Below are 17,478 nucleotides of genomic sequence, written 5' to 3'. Positions count from 1 at the left end.
CTATTTCATCTCCCTTGTTTTTGTAGCTTATTGGGATGGTATGGCATGAGTGTTATTTATCCCTCAACGGCTGCTCATCTGAGGGTTTTCTTACAATCTTAGCTAGTTCAAAGTTTTGTCAAAGCCAGAAGTTCAAACTGGATCTCACTCCTGAATTCTCTGCAAGCCACAGAGGGGCTCTCAACTAAGATGGTGGGGTGGGTGAGATGCTGTCATCCGAAGTCCTGAGGGAGCCGTCAGCAGTGAGGTTACCACCTTCCTATTTGACACTGCTGCTTTGAGGCCATGAAGACTTTGGTCTTAAAAACGGGGGGCAGAGGCTACCAAGAAGGGAGGGCGAGACCAGTTATGGATGTACCCAGGGGTATTTACAACTTGCCTGCTGTGTGACCATGGGCAAGTCACTTTGCTTCTCTAGGCCTCATTACCTTATCTGTAAAATAGGGATTAAGAGTGGGAGCCCTATGTAGAACAGGGACTGTGCCAAGCAGATTATCTTGTTTCTACCCCAGTACTGCCTGCCACAGAGATACAATTTTTCAAAAAGGGGGAGTCACCAACTGAGGTGGGATTTATGCTGAACTGATTCTTTTCATCTATCGGCTGACCCAAGGAGGAGATTTTTCTGTTTTAAGTTTCCTTTCAAAATAAGTCTCACTTTCTGCTACCCTCTCAGTGCCTCACTTGGACGTGTCCCTTCATTTGAACTTCATTTTCCTTCTGATGTCAGTTGGTCACCTAACTGGTCAAGATGTTTCATAAGGAGCAGCCCGTTGTTGGCTCTGCCCCACATTTTCTCCCGCCACACCTCATTCCCTTTCGATTCTGGCTGCCTAGGAAGAAGAGGAATGTTGTACTGTCCCAAGGGCTTAATACGGTGATCTGCATGTGGTAAGCTCTCAAGAAATAGCACTGATCGAAGGGACAAGAGTCATGTCAGCTTCCCTAGCTTCTCTCCATGGCTCCATTCAGGCAACCAATCGTATGCCTTTCTAATAAAAAAAGACCTTCCAAATCCCAACCTCAGTGAGACCTTGTCTCTTTTTCTTGAAATTTTGACATAGTAACAAAGGATTTCCCACCCCCAAACAAAGTAATGAAATACCTTGTTTGCTGTCCCCTCACCAGTCCATGAACTAACAGATTCCTGCTCTAGGACTCTAGTTCATGACTGGGGTTATTAGGTTAGCTTTCTAAGTACAGTAGTTGGTCTTGAATTTTTTTGGAGTGTTTAAAATTTTAAAGACTTTATTTCAAGTGTATAACAGGATCGTGAAAAAGAATTACATTGGTTCTGAAGTTTTGTGTGTTTCATACCTGAGCACCCCTCTTTCAGTTGCTTAAAAAGATAAAATTTGTTTTCCAAAGGAAAGAATTGCCTTTTAAATGTAGCAGCTTTGTAGGTGAGACTGGAGTTCTTGGCTGTCTTTCTTGGAGGCAGCCTACAGAGAGCACAGGAACTACTTGAATTCTTCTATGTCAATTCATAAAACAAAAACCATAGCATTTCCCAAACACAGCACAACAAACAGCGGAATCCCAAGTTAATGGCTGGCATCTCTCCTGAATCTTTTTTTCCTTGCCTCTAACCCTGTGGTTTTCCCCACATTAGTCTCGATTTAACTGAACCATTAACTCCTACTCACTCCAATCTAGCCCAAGATCATAGCCTGAAAGCTCGTTGTGGGCTCTGATCATGTCTACCTATTCATACTGTATTTTCCCATGGGTTCTATGCCCGGTAACCACTCAATAAATACCATTCACTGATTGATTTAGAGTGTGTGAGGCTATGGCTGGACATAAGGCCCAACTCACAGGAAAAATAAGCTGGTTCGGGCGACGCCATCACCACCTATTTCTCTTGCAGCAAGAGGGCTAAAAAAAAATTTACCTTTCCCAAATCATCCAAACCTCCATGAAATAGACAAATCCTTGTCTCTTCCTTATGGTTGAAGGTGAAAGAGTAAGGACTACAGTCACATGATTAGCAAGGTGCCTCCTTAGCACCCCTTCCCCACCATTTTGGTCTTCATTCCTTTTTCCTTCTTTCCTTGGCCATGCCAGCTGGTACCCAACCACTCACGACAAACATTTGCTTCTCAGACATTCCCTCATGTCCACGATAAATAGGCAGTCCGGGGACAACACCAACTCTGACTCAATGCTATAAAATTTTGACAGGAAAACTCTAATCCTTCTTTGTTGGGGCAACAAGGGGAAAGGGTTGTCAAAAGAGAGGGGGTGGGCTTGATGAAGAAGACGATGTTTCCACTAGAATGCCGTGAGATCCTTGTCCAGGCCTTGCATTCCTTCATCTGGAAGCAGAACCTCCACCGTGAAGCTGACCTTCTTGGCATGGACATAGCTGTAAGTGTTGTCAAATCGTAGGACGTCTGCAGAGGGCCAGAGATGCAGACAACATCCTATTACATCTGCCCGGCCAAGAGGCTGCAGGTATTTGTCCTAGACATCTCTCTTTCTGGAGGAGGAGTTTGCGAGGGGCTGAAATTGGGTTTGGACATTTCCAGAATTGGTTTGCAGTGCTCAGCCCTTGCCTACTTTCTTCAGTCTCGGTAACCTTGCCCCCTCCTACCTCACCTTGCTACTCTCCTGCTACAACCCACCCCAACCACTTTGCTCCTCTAATGCCAACCTATTCACTGTACCTCGATCTCGTCTACTTCACCGCTGACCTCTCGCCCACCTCCTGCCTCTATCCTGGAATGCCCTCCCTCTTTATATTTGAGAAGCAACATGGCCTAGTGGCAAGAGCACAGGCTTGGGCGTCAGAGGATGTGGGTTCTAATCCCGGCTCTGCCACGCGCCTACTCTGTGACCTGGGCAAGTCATTTCAGTTCTCTGGGCCTCAGTTACCTCATCTGCAAAATGGGGATTGAGACGGTGAGCCCCATGTGGGGCAACCTGATTATCTTGGATCTACCCCAGTGCTTGGAACAGCACTTGGCACATAGTAAGCGCTCAACAAATACCATAATAATTATTATTTATATCCGACAAAATTACTTTCCCCACCTTCAAAGTCCTATTGAAGACGCACCTCCTCCAGGAGGCTTTGCCTGACTAAGCTCCCCTTTTCCTCTTCCACTCCTTTCTGCATTGCCGTGACTTGCTCCCTTTATTCATCCCCCCTCCTAGCCCCGCAGCACTTATGTACATATCTGTCATTTTGTTTATTTATATTAATGTCTGTCTCCCCCTCTAGTCTATAAGCTCGTTGTGGACAGGGAATGGGTCTGTTCTATTTTTCTATTGTACTCTCCCGAACGCTTAGTATAGTGGTCTGCACACTATAAGCGCTCAAAAAATGCGATTGACTGACCGACTAACCACCCTTCCCTCCCTGCAGCTTGTCCTTTTACTGAACACCTTCTCTTGGCAGGCACCAGCCCCAGTCACCCCTAATAATAATAATGATAATAATTATAGTATTTGTTAAGCGCTTTGTGCCAAGCACTGTTCTAAGCGCTGGGGTAGTTACAGGGTAATCAGGTTGTCCCACATGGGGCTCACAAATCTTAATCCCCATTTTCCAGATGAGGGAACTGAAGCACAGAGAAGTTCAGTGGCTTGCCCCAGGTCACCCAGCAGACAAGTGGCAGAGTCGGGATTAGGACCCACGTCCTCTGACTCCCAAGCCCTTGCTCTTGCCACTAAGCCATGCTGCTTCTCTTAAGTTACAGCAGCAAGTCCAAGAATGGCTTATAATAATGGTGGTACTTGTTAAACGCTTACTCTATGAGCCAGGCACTATACTAAACACTGGGGTGGATACAAGCGAATTGGGTTGGGCACAGTCTTCTATCCCTAATGAGGTCCACTTATCCTTCCCTATTGTCTCCACACAAGCCCCCATTGCTTAGCAGAATTGGTATTTACTAAGGCCACAATAAGAGGGACTAAAGGCTTTCTCCCACTCCCTTCTGCACCGCTCTTACTTGCTCCTTCATTCATCCTCCCTTCCCTCCCCACATCACATGTATATCTCTGTAATTTACTTATTTCTATTAATGTCTGTCTCCGCCTCTACACTGTGAACTCACTGTAGGCAGGAATGTCTGTTATTACATTGCACTCTCCCAAGCGCTTGGTACAGTGCTTTGCACACGGTAAGTGCTCATTAAATACGATTGAATGAATAAATGAATGAACCCAGGAGTTCTGGTTCTCCAGATCAAGCTGCTTTAAGTACCCAGGATGGCGTCTCCGGCCAAGCTCTTCTGTATGGAAACGTGAGCAGGAGAGGAGTATGGGGAGGACCAGCCTAATATACCTCAGGACCAGCGGAAAGGGATACTTACAGACACCGGGTTCGGGGCAGGTGAGGGTCCCGTCTTCGGGGACCATGTGGGCATTGTACCTCTGACTGGCTAACACCTCTGTCATCTCGCCCGCTCGCTGCCTCTCCCCCATCTTGGTCTTCATAAAAACCCCAAAGCCGATGTCCGCTCCGTCCGACACGAACTGCCACCTGGAGGAGACACCCATCCCTGTGGACCCATTCAGAACCGTACGGGGGGCCAGAGGGGCAGCTGGGGGCAAGACCCCACCTGAGAAGGCAGCCAGGGAGAAGGATTTCATATTCCACTTGGTGGGAGGAGCCCCGGCTGATGACGACGGAGTGCTCGAACTGCGTCTTCACCTGGTCCCGCATGTAGAAGGACTTGGGGACCTCGCCCCCAAAGTTGATCTGGAAGTAGAGAACGGTGGGTGAGCAGGCAAAGCAAGGGAGGGGAGACTCAACTCTTCCCAACACCCCCTCCCCAGGCATTCTCCCCCCAACCCTTGGGAGCCCTGTACCTTGGTTATGCACTTGATGTTTCCATCAGGATCAGTCATGGTTCCCCCAAAATGAGCGGGCAGCTGTTCAGGACTGATGAGTTTCAGCAATCTCTCTTTCCAGTTTGCTGGCGGGAGAGGGAGGGTCAGTGGTATGGCCGAAGGTGGGGCAGGGAGCAGGCAAGTCCCAAAGAACGAGCAGGCTAAGCGCTCAGTAAATACGACTGAATGAATAAGGGTGATTTTCTTTTTTCAATGGTTTCTGTTAAGCACTCACTATGTAGTAATAACTGTATTTGTTAAACAAATTCTATGAGTCAAGCACTGTTCTAAGCATTGGGGTCGAGACGAGGTAATCAGGTTGGACACAGTCCCTGTCCCACATGGGGCTCAAAATCTAAATAGGAGGGAGAACAGCTATTGAATCCTCATTTTGCAGGTGAGGAAACTGAGTCCCAGAGAAGTCAATTGACTTACCCAAGGTCACACAGCGGACAAGTGGCAGGGCCAGGATTAGACCCAGGCTCTCTGACGCCCAGGCTTGTGCTCTTCCCACGAGGCCACACTGCTTCTCTAAGAGTAGGTGTCACTTTTTTTCACCTTCCTTCTGCATAATGCAGCCCTCAATCAATCTATTACTATTACTATTATTAGAGCTACTAGTGTCAAGAGCTAATTGAGGACAAGACCACTACTGCTCAGGGGCCAGTCTATGTCTCCCTGGAAGAAGAACTCTGGCTCTCATGGGCTGTCAGGAATCCAAGCACAAAGCTGGACTCAGCATTGCCAGTGTGTTGTATCAGAAGAACACAATAAAATAATAATAATTGACCTTAGTGGTCCTCACCTCCCATCACCACAATCTTCTTTCTGGTGTCTTCACCGAGGAAGGGCTTCATGAGGTTGTAGCCGACAGGAAAGAGTTTCGTGGCTGGAAGGACACAAGTCATGAGGCTGGGAAGAAAGACTCCCATTCCTGCCTTTTGCCTCCTGATGGTTAGAGCTGGGCAACACCCGCTGTTTTATAACCCTTTTGTCTTGTCTTATGCCATCGTGTCGTTTCCGATCCATAGCGATTCCATGGACGCATCTCTCCCAGAAAGCCCCACTTCCATCTTCAACCATTCTGGTAGTACATCCATAGAGTTTTCTTGGTAAAAATACGGAAGTGGTTTACTCCTGCCTTTTTCCACACAGTTAAATTGAATCTCCGCCCTCGACTCTCTCCCAGGCCGCTGCTGCCCAGCACCCATGAGTTTTGACTTGTAGCAGATTGATTTCCATCGCTAGCCACTGCCCAAGCTAGGAATGGAATGGAATGGGTAGGCCTCTGTTTGATTCTCCCTCCTGTAGCCGAGACTTGGTAGGGTACTGGAAACTCTCCAGGTGCCATCCTGGGAGGAGCTATGCCCTTCAGCAACTCTCACTAGGCAGCACTCTTGCCCCGCTCCCAGGATGAGAACTTCGGGACAGTTTACACCAAAGAGAAGAAATGGCTATCCTTGAGTGAGCGGGTGGTAACTGCTGATGCTACCTGGGCCGGAAATTGAGGTAATGATAATAATGATGATGGTATTTGTTAAGCGCCCACAATGTGCCAGGCACTGTAGTAGGCAGAGTTGGACACACTCCCTGTCCCACATGGGGCTCACAGTCTAAACCCCCATTTTACAGATGAAATAACTTAGGCCCAGAAAAGTGAAGTGACTTGCCCAAGGTCACCCGGCAAGCAGGGACTAGAATCCACAGCCTCTGACTCCCAGGCCCCTGCTCTATCCACTATGCTGGGCCACACCCTCTAATCTCCCACCTCTGAACAATGGTCCCCTTCCAAGGCAAAAGCTTCCCCCACATCATCACATTCCACAGCAACCCAAACACATTCTTTTCCCCTCCCTGACTGACTCTTCTAATAACGCTTATGTGCTTACTATGCATCGAGCACATTGCTGGGGTAGATTCAGTGCAATCAGATCGGATACATTCCCCATTCCACATGGCTTACCTTTCACAATGATCATAGCCTTCAAAGTCTCAGGGTAATTCTCCTCAAGAAGAGCGAAAAACTGTGGAGCCAAGGCAGTCCCAGTCAGAGCTCAATTTACACCCTTTATTTCCCTTCTTCACTTTGTCGCCCCAAGCCAGAGATTCCACCACTCCCAGAGATGCTTACCGTGACGGTGAGATACCCCTAACGTATCTGGGACTAAGATCCCTATGCTTTTCAGCTGCCTCCAGTGATAGTCTCTCTCCTTTCTCAACCCAGACCTCAGGCGGTGCATGGTAATAGAGACCAGCCTGGGTTTGAGAACCCCTTGGAGCAGAATAAAATGACTTCTGTAACTTCTCATATGGACTTTGGCTGGCTTTTTGCTGATCAGGATGGGAAGATGCAGCAAGCGAGGCCACAGCTCTCATCGAGCTAGAGGAGTTGGCAGGGCTGGGCAGGGAGCCAGGGATGGGGAGGGATATTGGGATTTTGGATTGAGCCGGCGGAACACCATATTCAAAATACCTACTGGGTCTGACCTTAGTAAAGTGCAAGTGCTTAATACAGTGCTCAGGACGTAGTTGGTGCTCAATAAATATCATTGATTGACTGATTGAGCTGGATCACCATCAGGCCAGATGGACCTCTGAAGGTCTGACCACTGTGCTTTGTTCCCTTCTCCTCCATATGTCAGACAACCACTCTCCCAGGATGCAAAGTATTACTAAGGTCACCGCTCCTCCAAGAGGGCTTCCCCGATTAAGCCCTCTTTTCCCCAGCTCCCTTTCCCTTCTGCATCCTCTGTGTACCTGGATCTGTGACCTTTGGGTATTTGCCCCATCCTCTACCCCACGGCACTTACGTACATAGCTACAAATTATATATTATAAATTATTAAATCTTCTGTCTTTCCCTCTGGATTGTAAACTCACTGTGCGCAGGGCACATGTCAGCCAACTCTGTTGTGCTCTATATTAGTACAGTGCTCTGAGAAAGGTAAGCATACCATAAATACCGCTGAGAATGATGATGGTGACACAAGGTACAGAACTGTCCATTCTATTCCCTGTCTATCCATCTAATGCTGCTGGGAAAAAAAGCCCCACCAATCACTTCAAAAAACCCCACTAATCACTTCCCATCACAGGCCACCTGGGAATTCCCACAAAAATCTCACACAACCTCAGCTGGAATATCACTTCCTCCAATGCCTACTAGGGGCCAGGAATCAATCAATGAATCAATCAATCACATTTTTTGAGCATTTTCTATGTACAGAGCTTGGGAGAGTACAATACAACAGAATTAGCAGGCAAGCTCCCTGACCGTAACAAGCTTACAGTCTAGAGAAATGGCCAATCAAATAGCGTCCAGCCCTTTCAGGGAGCCAGAAAAAGGTCTGAGTCTTCCCTGAGAGGTCACGGGAGGTGAATGCCAACGGACAGCTGACCCTGAAGATCTGAGCTGCTCAGCATGAACCCCAGGATCCTTGATAACTTCTGGGCCCAAGTGGAGTCAAGTAACGGTTCTGTGAGCCTGGGGTGGAGCTCCTTAGGCTTTCCGGGACTGAAGCTAATCAGAGTTAGACTTGGGGTTCCAGAATTCTTTCCCAGGGGCCAAGGAAGAGTGAGAGTTGGTAAGTCCCTCTGGTTTTCCAAGCCAAAGTGGTCTTCACTTTGTGGGACTAAGCCAGAGGCTGTGGTTGGCACCGGCTAGATGTATGTGGGCTGCAGACTCTGAGGGAGGTTTTTTAAAAATAAAATGTAAGCAGCGAGGAGGAGGAAATAGGAAAACGCTAGGAGATACAGTCGTGCCACAGGCATAGGAATAACTGGCATTGCCTCGTTTGCAGAATCATGGAACCTGGAGCCCAGTCCCATCTTACCTCCTGGTACAGTTCCACCAGAGGCTTCCAGAAGTGCTTCAGTCCCAGACCCTCACAGTCAAAAATCATCACAATGGTCTCCACCTTCTTCCCTAGCTACTTGGAGACAAACCAAATCTGGATCAAAGATGGAAGTGCTCCGATCACATTTGCTCTCAGAGAATTGGACCAAAGCATAGGTCAAGGTCTCACCCAACTTTATGATTCAATTCTTCCCCTTCCACCCCTCCCACCCCCCGCCACCCCATACACACACCCTATCAAAGTCAGATTCCATATTCCTTTGCAGTTCCTTACCCTAATATTCTGCAGATTTGCCCATTAGGGTGATTGGTAGACCATCCTCTGAGTAGTTATGTGTCGATAAGAACATCCCATTCCCTTGCCCAGAGTTTGAGAGCTCAGGGGATCACCCTCCACCTCACCTCCCCATCCTTAGGAATCTCACCTCTCCTGTAAGGACCAAACCTCTCTCTTCACCTCACCCTTTCGGTCTGCAGGTCACACTCATGAAGGAGCCGTTCACAATCTCGCATTTTGGCCTTGATTAAGTCCTGCTTGGTAGCCGAAAAGAGGAGTCCCTTGGGGTCCAGGGATTTAACGATGTCATACCAGATGGGACAGCCATCCCGGTCATAGCCACACAGGCCCCCTGGTAAATACTTCTGGATCACCTAGGTAGGCCCAAAGACACAGAGAATTCATTCATTCATTCAATTCAATAGTATTTATTGAGCGCTTACTATGTTCAGAGCACTGTACTAAGCGCTTGGGATGAACTAGTCGGCAACAGATAGAGACAGTCCCTGCCGTTTGACGGGCTTACAGTCTAATCGGGGGAGACGGACAGACGAGAACAATGGCACTAAACAGCGTCAAGGGGAAGAACATCTCGTAAAAACCGATGGCAACTAAATAGAATCAAGGCGATGTACAATTCATTAACAAAATAAATAGGGTAACGAAAATATATACAGTTGAGCGGACGAGTACAGTGCTGTGGGGATGGGAAGGGAGAGGTGGAGGAGCAGAGGGAAAAGGGGAAAATGAGGCTTTAGCTGCGGAGAGGTAAAGGGGGGATGGCAGAGGGAGTAGAGGGGGAAGAGGAGCTCAGTCTGGGAAGGCCTCTTGGAGGAGGTGATTTTTAAGTAAGGTTTTGAAGAGGGAAAGAGAATCAGTTTGGCGGAGGTGAGGAGGGAGGGCGTTCCAGGACCGCGGGAGGACGTGACCCAGGGGTCGACGGCGGGATAGGCGAGACCGAGGGACGGTGAGGAGGTGGGCGGCAGAGGAGCGGAGCGTGCGGGGTGGGCGGTAGAAAGAGAGAATTGCTCACACCACCAGGACTATGATGCAATATTTATTTAACGATTAAAGGCCAGGACTGATCCAGTGTCTAAAAGCACCAAAGACCCACTTGAGAGTTTTCACCCCTTTCCATACTCAGAAATCTCCATTTGGAGTGGGTTCTCGGTTTGTTTCGAGGGTAAAGGGTTATTTGACCTCACCTCTGGAGCCTGCCACTTGAAGATGTTGTCAATATCCATATTCTTCCGATACTCCATGTACTACATAAACAAATCAGAAACCTCAGTTGAGACCAGAACAGGCTCCAAAAATCCTCAAAGGGGTCAGGAGATTGGGAATCTTCTCGATGAAACTCAAACTTCAAATTCACAGCAGACACGGCATCAGAAAAAGTAGCAGTTAAATCTCTTTTCTATACAGTAATTCTCAGCCGGGGCAGGGGATGGAGTCACTGGAATGGTTCAGAGTCTTTGCTCACTGAAAAGGTTTATAGTTGAAGAAACTGGACCCAAGGAAAGATTGAAAAGCAATTGAGGACTATAGGAGGAGTGTACCCTGCGTATTAAATCTTACAAAATATATGTTTATATATTCAATTGTACATTCAATTATTTATTTTGCCTACAAGTGTGAATATTTTTATGTTGGTCTTCTCCATTCCCCCTTGTGGGGAGGAAACTTGTTACTTCTTTTATCTTTCCAAATATACTGTACAAAGTGGGTGCTCAATAAATATTCCTCCTCCTCCTACTATACTATACTCCTCCTACTCTTCTTACTAGGAGCTGGAAATGATGATCTGGGTCAGACTCACCTTCCGGATCATGGCCTCTGACTTCTGCAGATCGAAGTTACGAGCTGCAAGAAGGGGAGACGGGAGAAGCAGGACTTGAGGATTTAGATGTGGTGATTTCTGCCACCCTCCTCCCAAGATCTTGTTCAGAGACTAGGGACCAACAACCGCCATTTCCCTCCCAGCTCCCCTTACCTCAGCCCAAACCCTAGAAACCGGGAGATGCTGAGAGATGGGATGGAATATTCTGATCCTTGGAAGGATTTGGGTGTTACAAATAAGAATGTTAAGTACATCCTTTCCTCTCGTCTGCCTTGCCCGGATGCCTCCTCCTCTGCCCAGAAAACCCTCTCCATCTGCACCCCTTACCTCGGAGCCAGCGCAGGAGGAAGTAGTCGTCGGTTTTGGGCAAGGAAGGCATCAAATCCTGGAGGTTTTCCCGAAACTGCAGGGAAAGGCACCGACATCAGTCCCATCTCTCTCTCAGGCTCTCGCTATGCCCTCCGCTGCTGCCTCCACCCATCTTCATCCTCCTCTTCCTCCACCCCTCCCTCCTGTCAGACCCCCAGCATTTTGCTCCCACTGAGCTTTAGGGTTATTTTAGGGGTTGCCCTAAAGGTGCAGAGAATTAGGTGAGAAGCTGCATGACCTAGAGGAAAGATCATGGGCCTGGGAGTCAGAGGACCTGGATTCCAATCCTGACTCTGCGACTTATCTGCTGGGGCAGATCACTTGACTTCTCTGTGCCTCAAATATCTCATCTATAAAATGAGGATTAAGATTGTGAGCCCTATGTGGGACAGGGACTGTTTCCAACACGATTATCTTGTATCTACCCCAATGCTTAATACATCTCCTGGCACATGATAAGCACCTAATAAATACCATAAAAATAAGGACTTGATGAATTACATCATTTTGAATACAACTGTCATTTTGACTCTTGGTTTTACATCAAGAAAAGGGGTGGTGTGAGCATTTTACCCCAAATTGCTTCATGGCTTAGTGGAAAGAGCCCGGGCTTGGAAGTCAGAGGTAGTGAGTTCTAGTCCCAACTCCGCCACTTGTCTGCTGGGTGACCTTGGGCAGGTCACTTAACTTGTCTGTGCCTCAGTTCCCTCATCTGTAAAATGGGGATTAAGTCTGTGAGCCACACATGGGACAACCCAACTACCTTGTATCTACCCCTGCACTTAGAACAGTGCTTGGCACATAGTTAGCACTTAATAAATACCAACATTATTAAATTGCTTGATATTTAAGAATTTGGAGGTGGTCTGGTGGTAATAGTGTAGGACTGGGAATCAGGAGACCCAGGTTCTAATCCCCGCTCTGCCACTGGCCTACTGTTTAGCCTTTAACAAGTCACTTAACCTCTCTGGGCCTCCTTTTCTTCATCTGTAAAATGTAAAATGCTCTCCGTGCTTCTTAGATTGGTGGGTCCATGTGAGGCAGGAAATGTGTCTGACCTAATTATCCCGCATCTAACCCAGCACTTAATCAATGCTATTCTTAAGAAATGAGAATTTTTTAATGGAAAACCTGAAGCCTAGGAAGGAAGTGACCCAGCTGGGAGGGCACTCCATGGGGCAGTCAAGGGGAAGTGAGGGCCCTCAGGACTCTCTCTCTCTGCCTGGCATCATCTTGCCTAAGAAACCACCTGTAGACACTTAAAGAGCATAGCGATGGAGCACTAAGGTGGTTCCTGAAAGTGCTCTCAGATACCAGACAAGGAGATGCATGTGTCATCTCATCTCATGCCTTCTTTCAATCAGTCAATCAATCAACTATTTATTGAGTACTTCCTGTTTACAGAGCACTATACTAAGCTTTTGGGAGATTACAATATAACAGAGTCGGTACACATGTTCCCTGCCCACAGGGCACTTACAGAAGAGAGGGAGACAACACGCCTTATGCCTGGTTCTCTGCACAGTCTGATGATGTCATCAGTGCCATTTGAGGAAAGTTGGATTCTGGTCCCCTGATTCTCCCTCTTGCTCCAGAGGAATCCTCTTTTTTGTTGTTGTTGTTGTTTTAGGTATTTGTTAATGTTTTACTATATGTCAAGCAATGTTCTAAGGGCTAGGGTAGAAACAAATTAATCAGGCTGGATTCAGTTCCTGTCCGACACGGTCAGGAAATGTAAGCTCATTGTGGGCAGGGAATGTGTTTATCAGGTGTCTCCCCTCCTCTAGACTGTAAGCCCATTGTGGGCAGAGACTGACTCTCTTTATAGCTATATTGTACTTTGCAAGCACTTAGAACAGTGTTCTGCACACAGTAAGCGCTCTGTAAATACAAGTGAATGAATGAAAAGCTCTGTCGTACTCTCCCAAGTAATTGGTAGAGTGCTCTGCACACAGAAAGTACATTGATTGTTTGATTGATTGATTGCTGAGACTCACAATCGAGGTAGGAGGAAGAACAGGTATTGAATTCCCATTCTGCAGTTGAGAAAACTGAGGCACAGATAAGTCAAGTGACTTGCCCGAGGTCATACAGCAGGCAAGTGGCAGAGCCAGGATTAGAACCCAGGTCCTCTGGCTCCCAAGCCAGTGCTTTATCCACTAGGCCACGCTATATAAGAGGCATAAGTGATGGTAATGGAATTAATTAAACCCTCTGTGGGACAGTCCCTGTTCCAAACAGGGCTCAATATCTTTCTTAGCCCCATTTTAGAAGTGAGTGAACTGCCACATAGAGCGGTTAAGTGATTTGTCTGAGGTCCCGCTGTAGGCCATTGGCGGAGCTAGGACTCAAAGCCAGGTCTCCTGAGTCCCAGCCCTGTGCACTTTCCACTATGCCATGCTAAAAGCAGTCAGAAAACCGGTCTGTTGGCTCCCGAACCAGGCCAGTTGTCACCCTAGATGCCACTCTCTGACCCAGCACATCCAGCTCCCACACAGTCATTGCATGGGGCCTAAACCCTTCCCAGACCAAGCTTTATCCCAATTCACCTTCCTGGGGGAGCAGGATTAAAAGTGATTTCTAAACATGTCACCCTTGCTCCCTACCAGGCACGGTCTATTCTCTGGATTTGACGACCTCATCTTCGCGGTGGCCTTTATCACACCTAGAAAAAAAATCCCCCAAAGGCCCACCGAGCCCTGAAATAAAGCTCCAAACTGTAGCCACAATTATCGCCTGCCACCGGTCCACCCAAACCGGTGGCCGTTAGGTTTAGGGCTCTTAGTTCTAGTCCCACTCCCGAAATCCATCAAGAAAGAAAGGCTCTAGAAGACACATCGGGAAAAGTTTGATTCCCAACTGACCACTGGGTGTAAATGACTCTCTGCCTTTCCATTTCAGTCTCTTTGCCTCTGTTGGTTTTCTCTCTCACATTCCGGAGAACATACACCCATATTTCAACAGCTCCACGTTGACTCTACGTTAGCACTCTATTTTAACTCTACTAGCTCTGGATACCCAAGGAGATGAGTCAGAGCCCAGAGGCTGCAAAGTTCAAAGTCGAAGATGATCCTAGAGAACTTAATTTCCTTTTTTGTCTTCCCCCACGTTCTTTCTGCTTTGGCTCTGGGCAGTAAGGGCCCTAGAGAAGGAGTGTAGTCCAGGTCCTTTGGAAAAAGGGACCAACTGCACTGCAAATGGGAAGAGGAGATACTCGTCTGCTGTGTAACCTTGGGCAGACCACTTCACTTCTCAGTGCCTCGGTTACTTCATCTGTAAAATGAGGATTAAGACTGTGAGCCCCCCGTGGGACAGGAACTCTGTCCAACCTGATTACACTATAAGCCCATCATTGGGCAGGGATTGTCTCTATCTGTTGCCGAATTGTACATTCCAAGCGCTTAGTACAGTGCTCTGCACATAGTAAGCCGCTCAGTAAATTCTACTAAATGAATGAATGAATTAGCTTCTATCTTCCCCATTCATTCATTCATTCAATCGTATTTATTGAGCGCTTACTGTGTGCAGAGTTTAGTACAGTGCCTGGCACATAGTAAGCACTTAACAAATACCATAAAAAAACAGAGGCTGATGATATGATTGTGAGCTGGAAGCTAGAGACTTGGCAGTTATGCATGTTACAGACTAGAGCAACAGGGAATGGTGATGTTATCACTTTCCTAAAGCCGTGAACCCACTTTTCTGAGAGGGAAAGTGAATCATTCCAGATCAACCAACCAATCAATCCATTAATGGTATTTATTGAACGCTTACTGAGCGCAGAACACTGTAGTATGCGCTTGGGAGAATAAAATACAGAAGAATTGGTAGACGTGTTCCCTGCCGACAATGACTTTATAATCTAGAGGGGAGACCGGAGGTCAAAGGACCTAAAATTGACAGGATAGACCAAGCGTTGTTTGAGGAAAGGGAGGGGCAGGGAAATTGGTCAAAAGCACCTTTATTTATGATACTTGTAGTAAGACTTGGGGGAGATACAAGTTAACAGGTTGGACACAATCCCATCCCACACAGACTTAATCCCCATTTTACAGATGAGAGAACTGAGGCACAGAAAAGTTAGTAACTGGCCCAAGATCACACAACAGACGAGTGGAGGAGCCAAGAATAGAACAGGGAAACAGCATGGCATAATGGACAGAGCCCAGGCCTGAGAGTTAGAAGGTCATGGGTTCTAATCCCAACTCCACCTGCTGTCTGCTGTGTGGCCTTGGGCAAGTCACTTCACTTCTCTGTGCCTCAGTTACCTCATCTGTAAAATGGGGATTAAGACTATGCAGGACATGGTCTGTGTCCAACCCAATTTGCTTGTATCCACCCCAGCGCTTAGTACTGTGCCTGGCTCAAAGTAAACTCTTAACAAATACCATAATCATTATGATTATTGTTATAATCCGACTCCCAGGCTCATGTTCTATTCACCAGGCCATGGCAGGTCTTGCCCTGAGGCAAGAGATCCCTCCCGGTGTCATCCTCCGGGTTGGGGTGGGGGAGAAGATGCCAACCACTTGGGAGGGTGGGGCAGCTCGGAAGGGAGGGAGCAGTTTACCTCACCTTGGCCAGGGTCTCCGCTTGCCCTGGGCTCAGATCTCCGACTCTGCCGCTCATGGTGGCCCTGGAGCTCAGCTACTTGAGGCTGGGGGAGATGGAAAGTTGGATCCGGGCGTCCCTCTGCACGACCTCAGGACCGCCTGCTCCCTCTGCCAGGGTTACTGGGCCTGACCAAACACCGCCTCTTGTTTGGCTCCTTATTTGTACTACACGTTATATAATTTGGAGACGGTGGGATCACGTGTGTGGCCTTGGCACAAACCCAGAGAAAGATATTGGAACAGAGACCCAGGGCCATGTAGAGGAGCACTGTGAGGTGAGGGAAGACCTTCTGGCACTTTGTTAAAAGTGAAACACGGCATTGAAAAATTGGCACTGAAAGAGTAATTAAATGTACACTCTAGGCAAGAAGAGGGAGGGACTCGGTACATAAAGACAGAGGCAGCTTCCTCTCCTATTTGCCCAGAAGAGAGGGCACCAATTAATTAATGGTCCTCTTAAGGAAGCCTTCAGTGAGCTGACTGGGCCTGGGAGTCAGGACCTGGGTTCTAATTCCCGCTCCGCCATTTGTCTGCTGTGAGAACTTGGGCAAGTCACTTCATCTCTCTGGGTCTCAGTTAACTCATCAGTAAAATGGGGATTAAGACTGTGAGGCATATAGTAAGACCTTAACAAATACTATTAAAAAAAATGACACACATTCCCCAACTGAGGCAGAGACTTGAGGACCTTAGCAGGCAGTGTGTGGGGAGGGAGAGAGGAGATCTGATCTCCAAGAGGCATTAGACTTTGGACCAGAGGCAGAGCTGGGAAGACAAGTTTGGGGCCAGATGGAGTCCTTACGGAAACTTGAAAATGAGTGCCAGACCCACTCCCACCCCATGTTGCGGCAGAAGGAGGAATGGGGCCCGTTCAGAGGGAGCAAGTGCATCCAGCTGGGTGAGACCACCGTAACCCCCAGCTGAAAACTTTCCGCCGCGTGGTTGTCCAGCTTGGTCCCCAAGGCCTTCTAATTCCCTCCCAGGTATGTCAGTGCCTACCTGAAATGGCAGAGTCTCAGAGGATGGCTGCCCTACCAGTCGCAGGGAGCTTCGTGGCCAGCCAGACCCAAACTTCAGAAACAGAAAGAGTCAGAACTGGTCCTTCTCTAGGAAAGGCCTCCTCACCCCTCTGAAACTCAAACCCTCCGGGTCTGCCCCCGCCCCAGGCCGGACGGTCAGCCACCGACAGACAGTCCTCGCATTCGGGGCCTCGAACCCTGTGTCCCTCTGCAGTTAGCTAACTCTCCCTTCACAGCTCTCCTTGTCCCCACTCCACAGTCCACTTTGCATTCCTGTCTGCTGCTGAAAAATGCAAACAGGCCTGCCTCCACCCCCTACCCCACCACACACGCACCCCTCCCCACCCATCCTGGAGCTCAGTGGATCACATTTCTCCTCTTCCTCCCTTATTGTCCTCTAATCCCTAGCCATTTTCCCACCAGTCTCTTTTCTCTCTCACTTTCTAAGTGAGAAGCAGCGTGGCTCAGTGGAAAGAGCACGGGCTTTGGAGTCTGGGCTCATGAGTTCAAATCCCAGCTCTGCCACTTGTCGGCTGTGTGACTGTGGGCGAGTCACTTAACTTCTCTGTGCCTCAGTTCCCTCATCTGTAAAATGGGGATTAAGACTGTGAGCCCCACGTGGGACAACCTGATTCCCCTTTGTCTACCCCAGCGCTTAGAAC

The 17,478-nt window shown here is 48.1% G+C and overlaps 1 protein-coding gene across 2 annotated transcripts; it reads right to left on the bottom strand.

The window, feature by feature from the left end:
• Window positions 1–1,217: 1,217 nt before the first annotated feature.
• LOC100088088 (SEC14-like protein 3) lies at window positions 1,218–15,949 on the bottom strand. Of its 2 annotated transcripts, none has more exons than XM_007664209.4 (12): window positions 15,755–15,949; window positions 11,143–11,218; window positions 10,795–10,838; window positions 10,181–10,240; window positions 9,161–9,349; window positions 8,676–8,771; window positions 6,806–6,866; window positions 5,648–5,731; window positions 4,822–4,928; window positions 4,572–4,711; window positions 4,323–4,492; window positions 1,218–2,396 (listed from the first exon to the last, which is right to left on the bottom strand). In XM_007664209.4, the coding sequence occupies exons 2-12, from the start codon at window positions 11,192–11,194 to the stop codon at window positions 2,275–2,277; spliced, it is 1,125 nt and encodes a 374-aa protein (XP_007662399.1). In that variant the 5' UTR covers window positions 11,195–11,218; window positions 15,755–15,949; the 3' UTR covers window positions 1,218–2,274. The 2 variants fall into 2 exon arrangements, with proteins under 2 accessions (XP_007662399.1, XP_007662398.1); XM_007664208.3 differs by having other exon boundaries at window positions 15,760–15,949.
• Window positions 15,950–17,478: the final 1,529 nt, after the last annotated feature.

The sequence above is a fragment of the Ornithorhynchus anatinus genome, chromosome 2, assembly GCF_004115215.2.
Source record: "Ornithorhynchus anatinus isolate Pmale09 chromosome 2, mOrnAna1.pri.v4, whole genome shotgun sequence".
NCBI classification, from domain to species: Eukaryota; Metazoa; Chordata; class Mammalia; order Monotremata; family Ornithorhynchidae; genus Ornithorhynchus; species Ornithorhynchus anatinus.
Note: the sequence above shows the minus strand (reverse complement) of the source record. Positions and strands in the feature narration are given on the sequence as shown.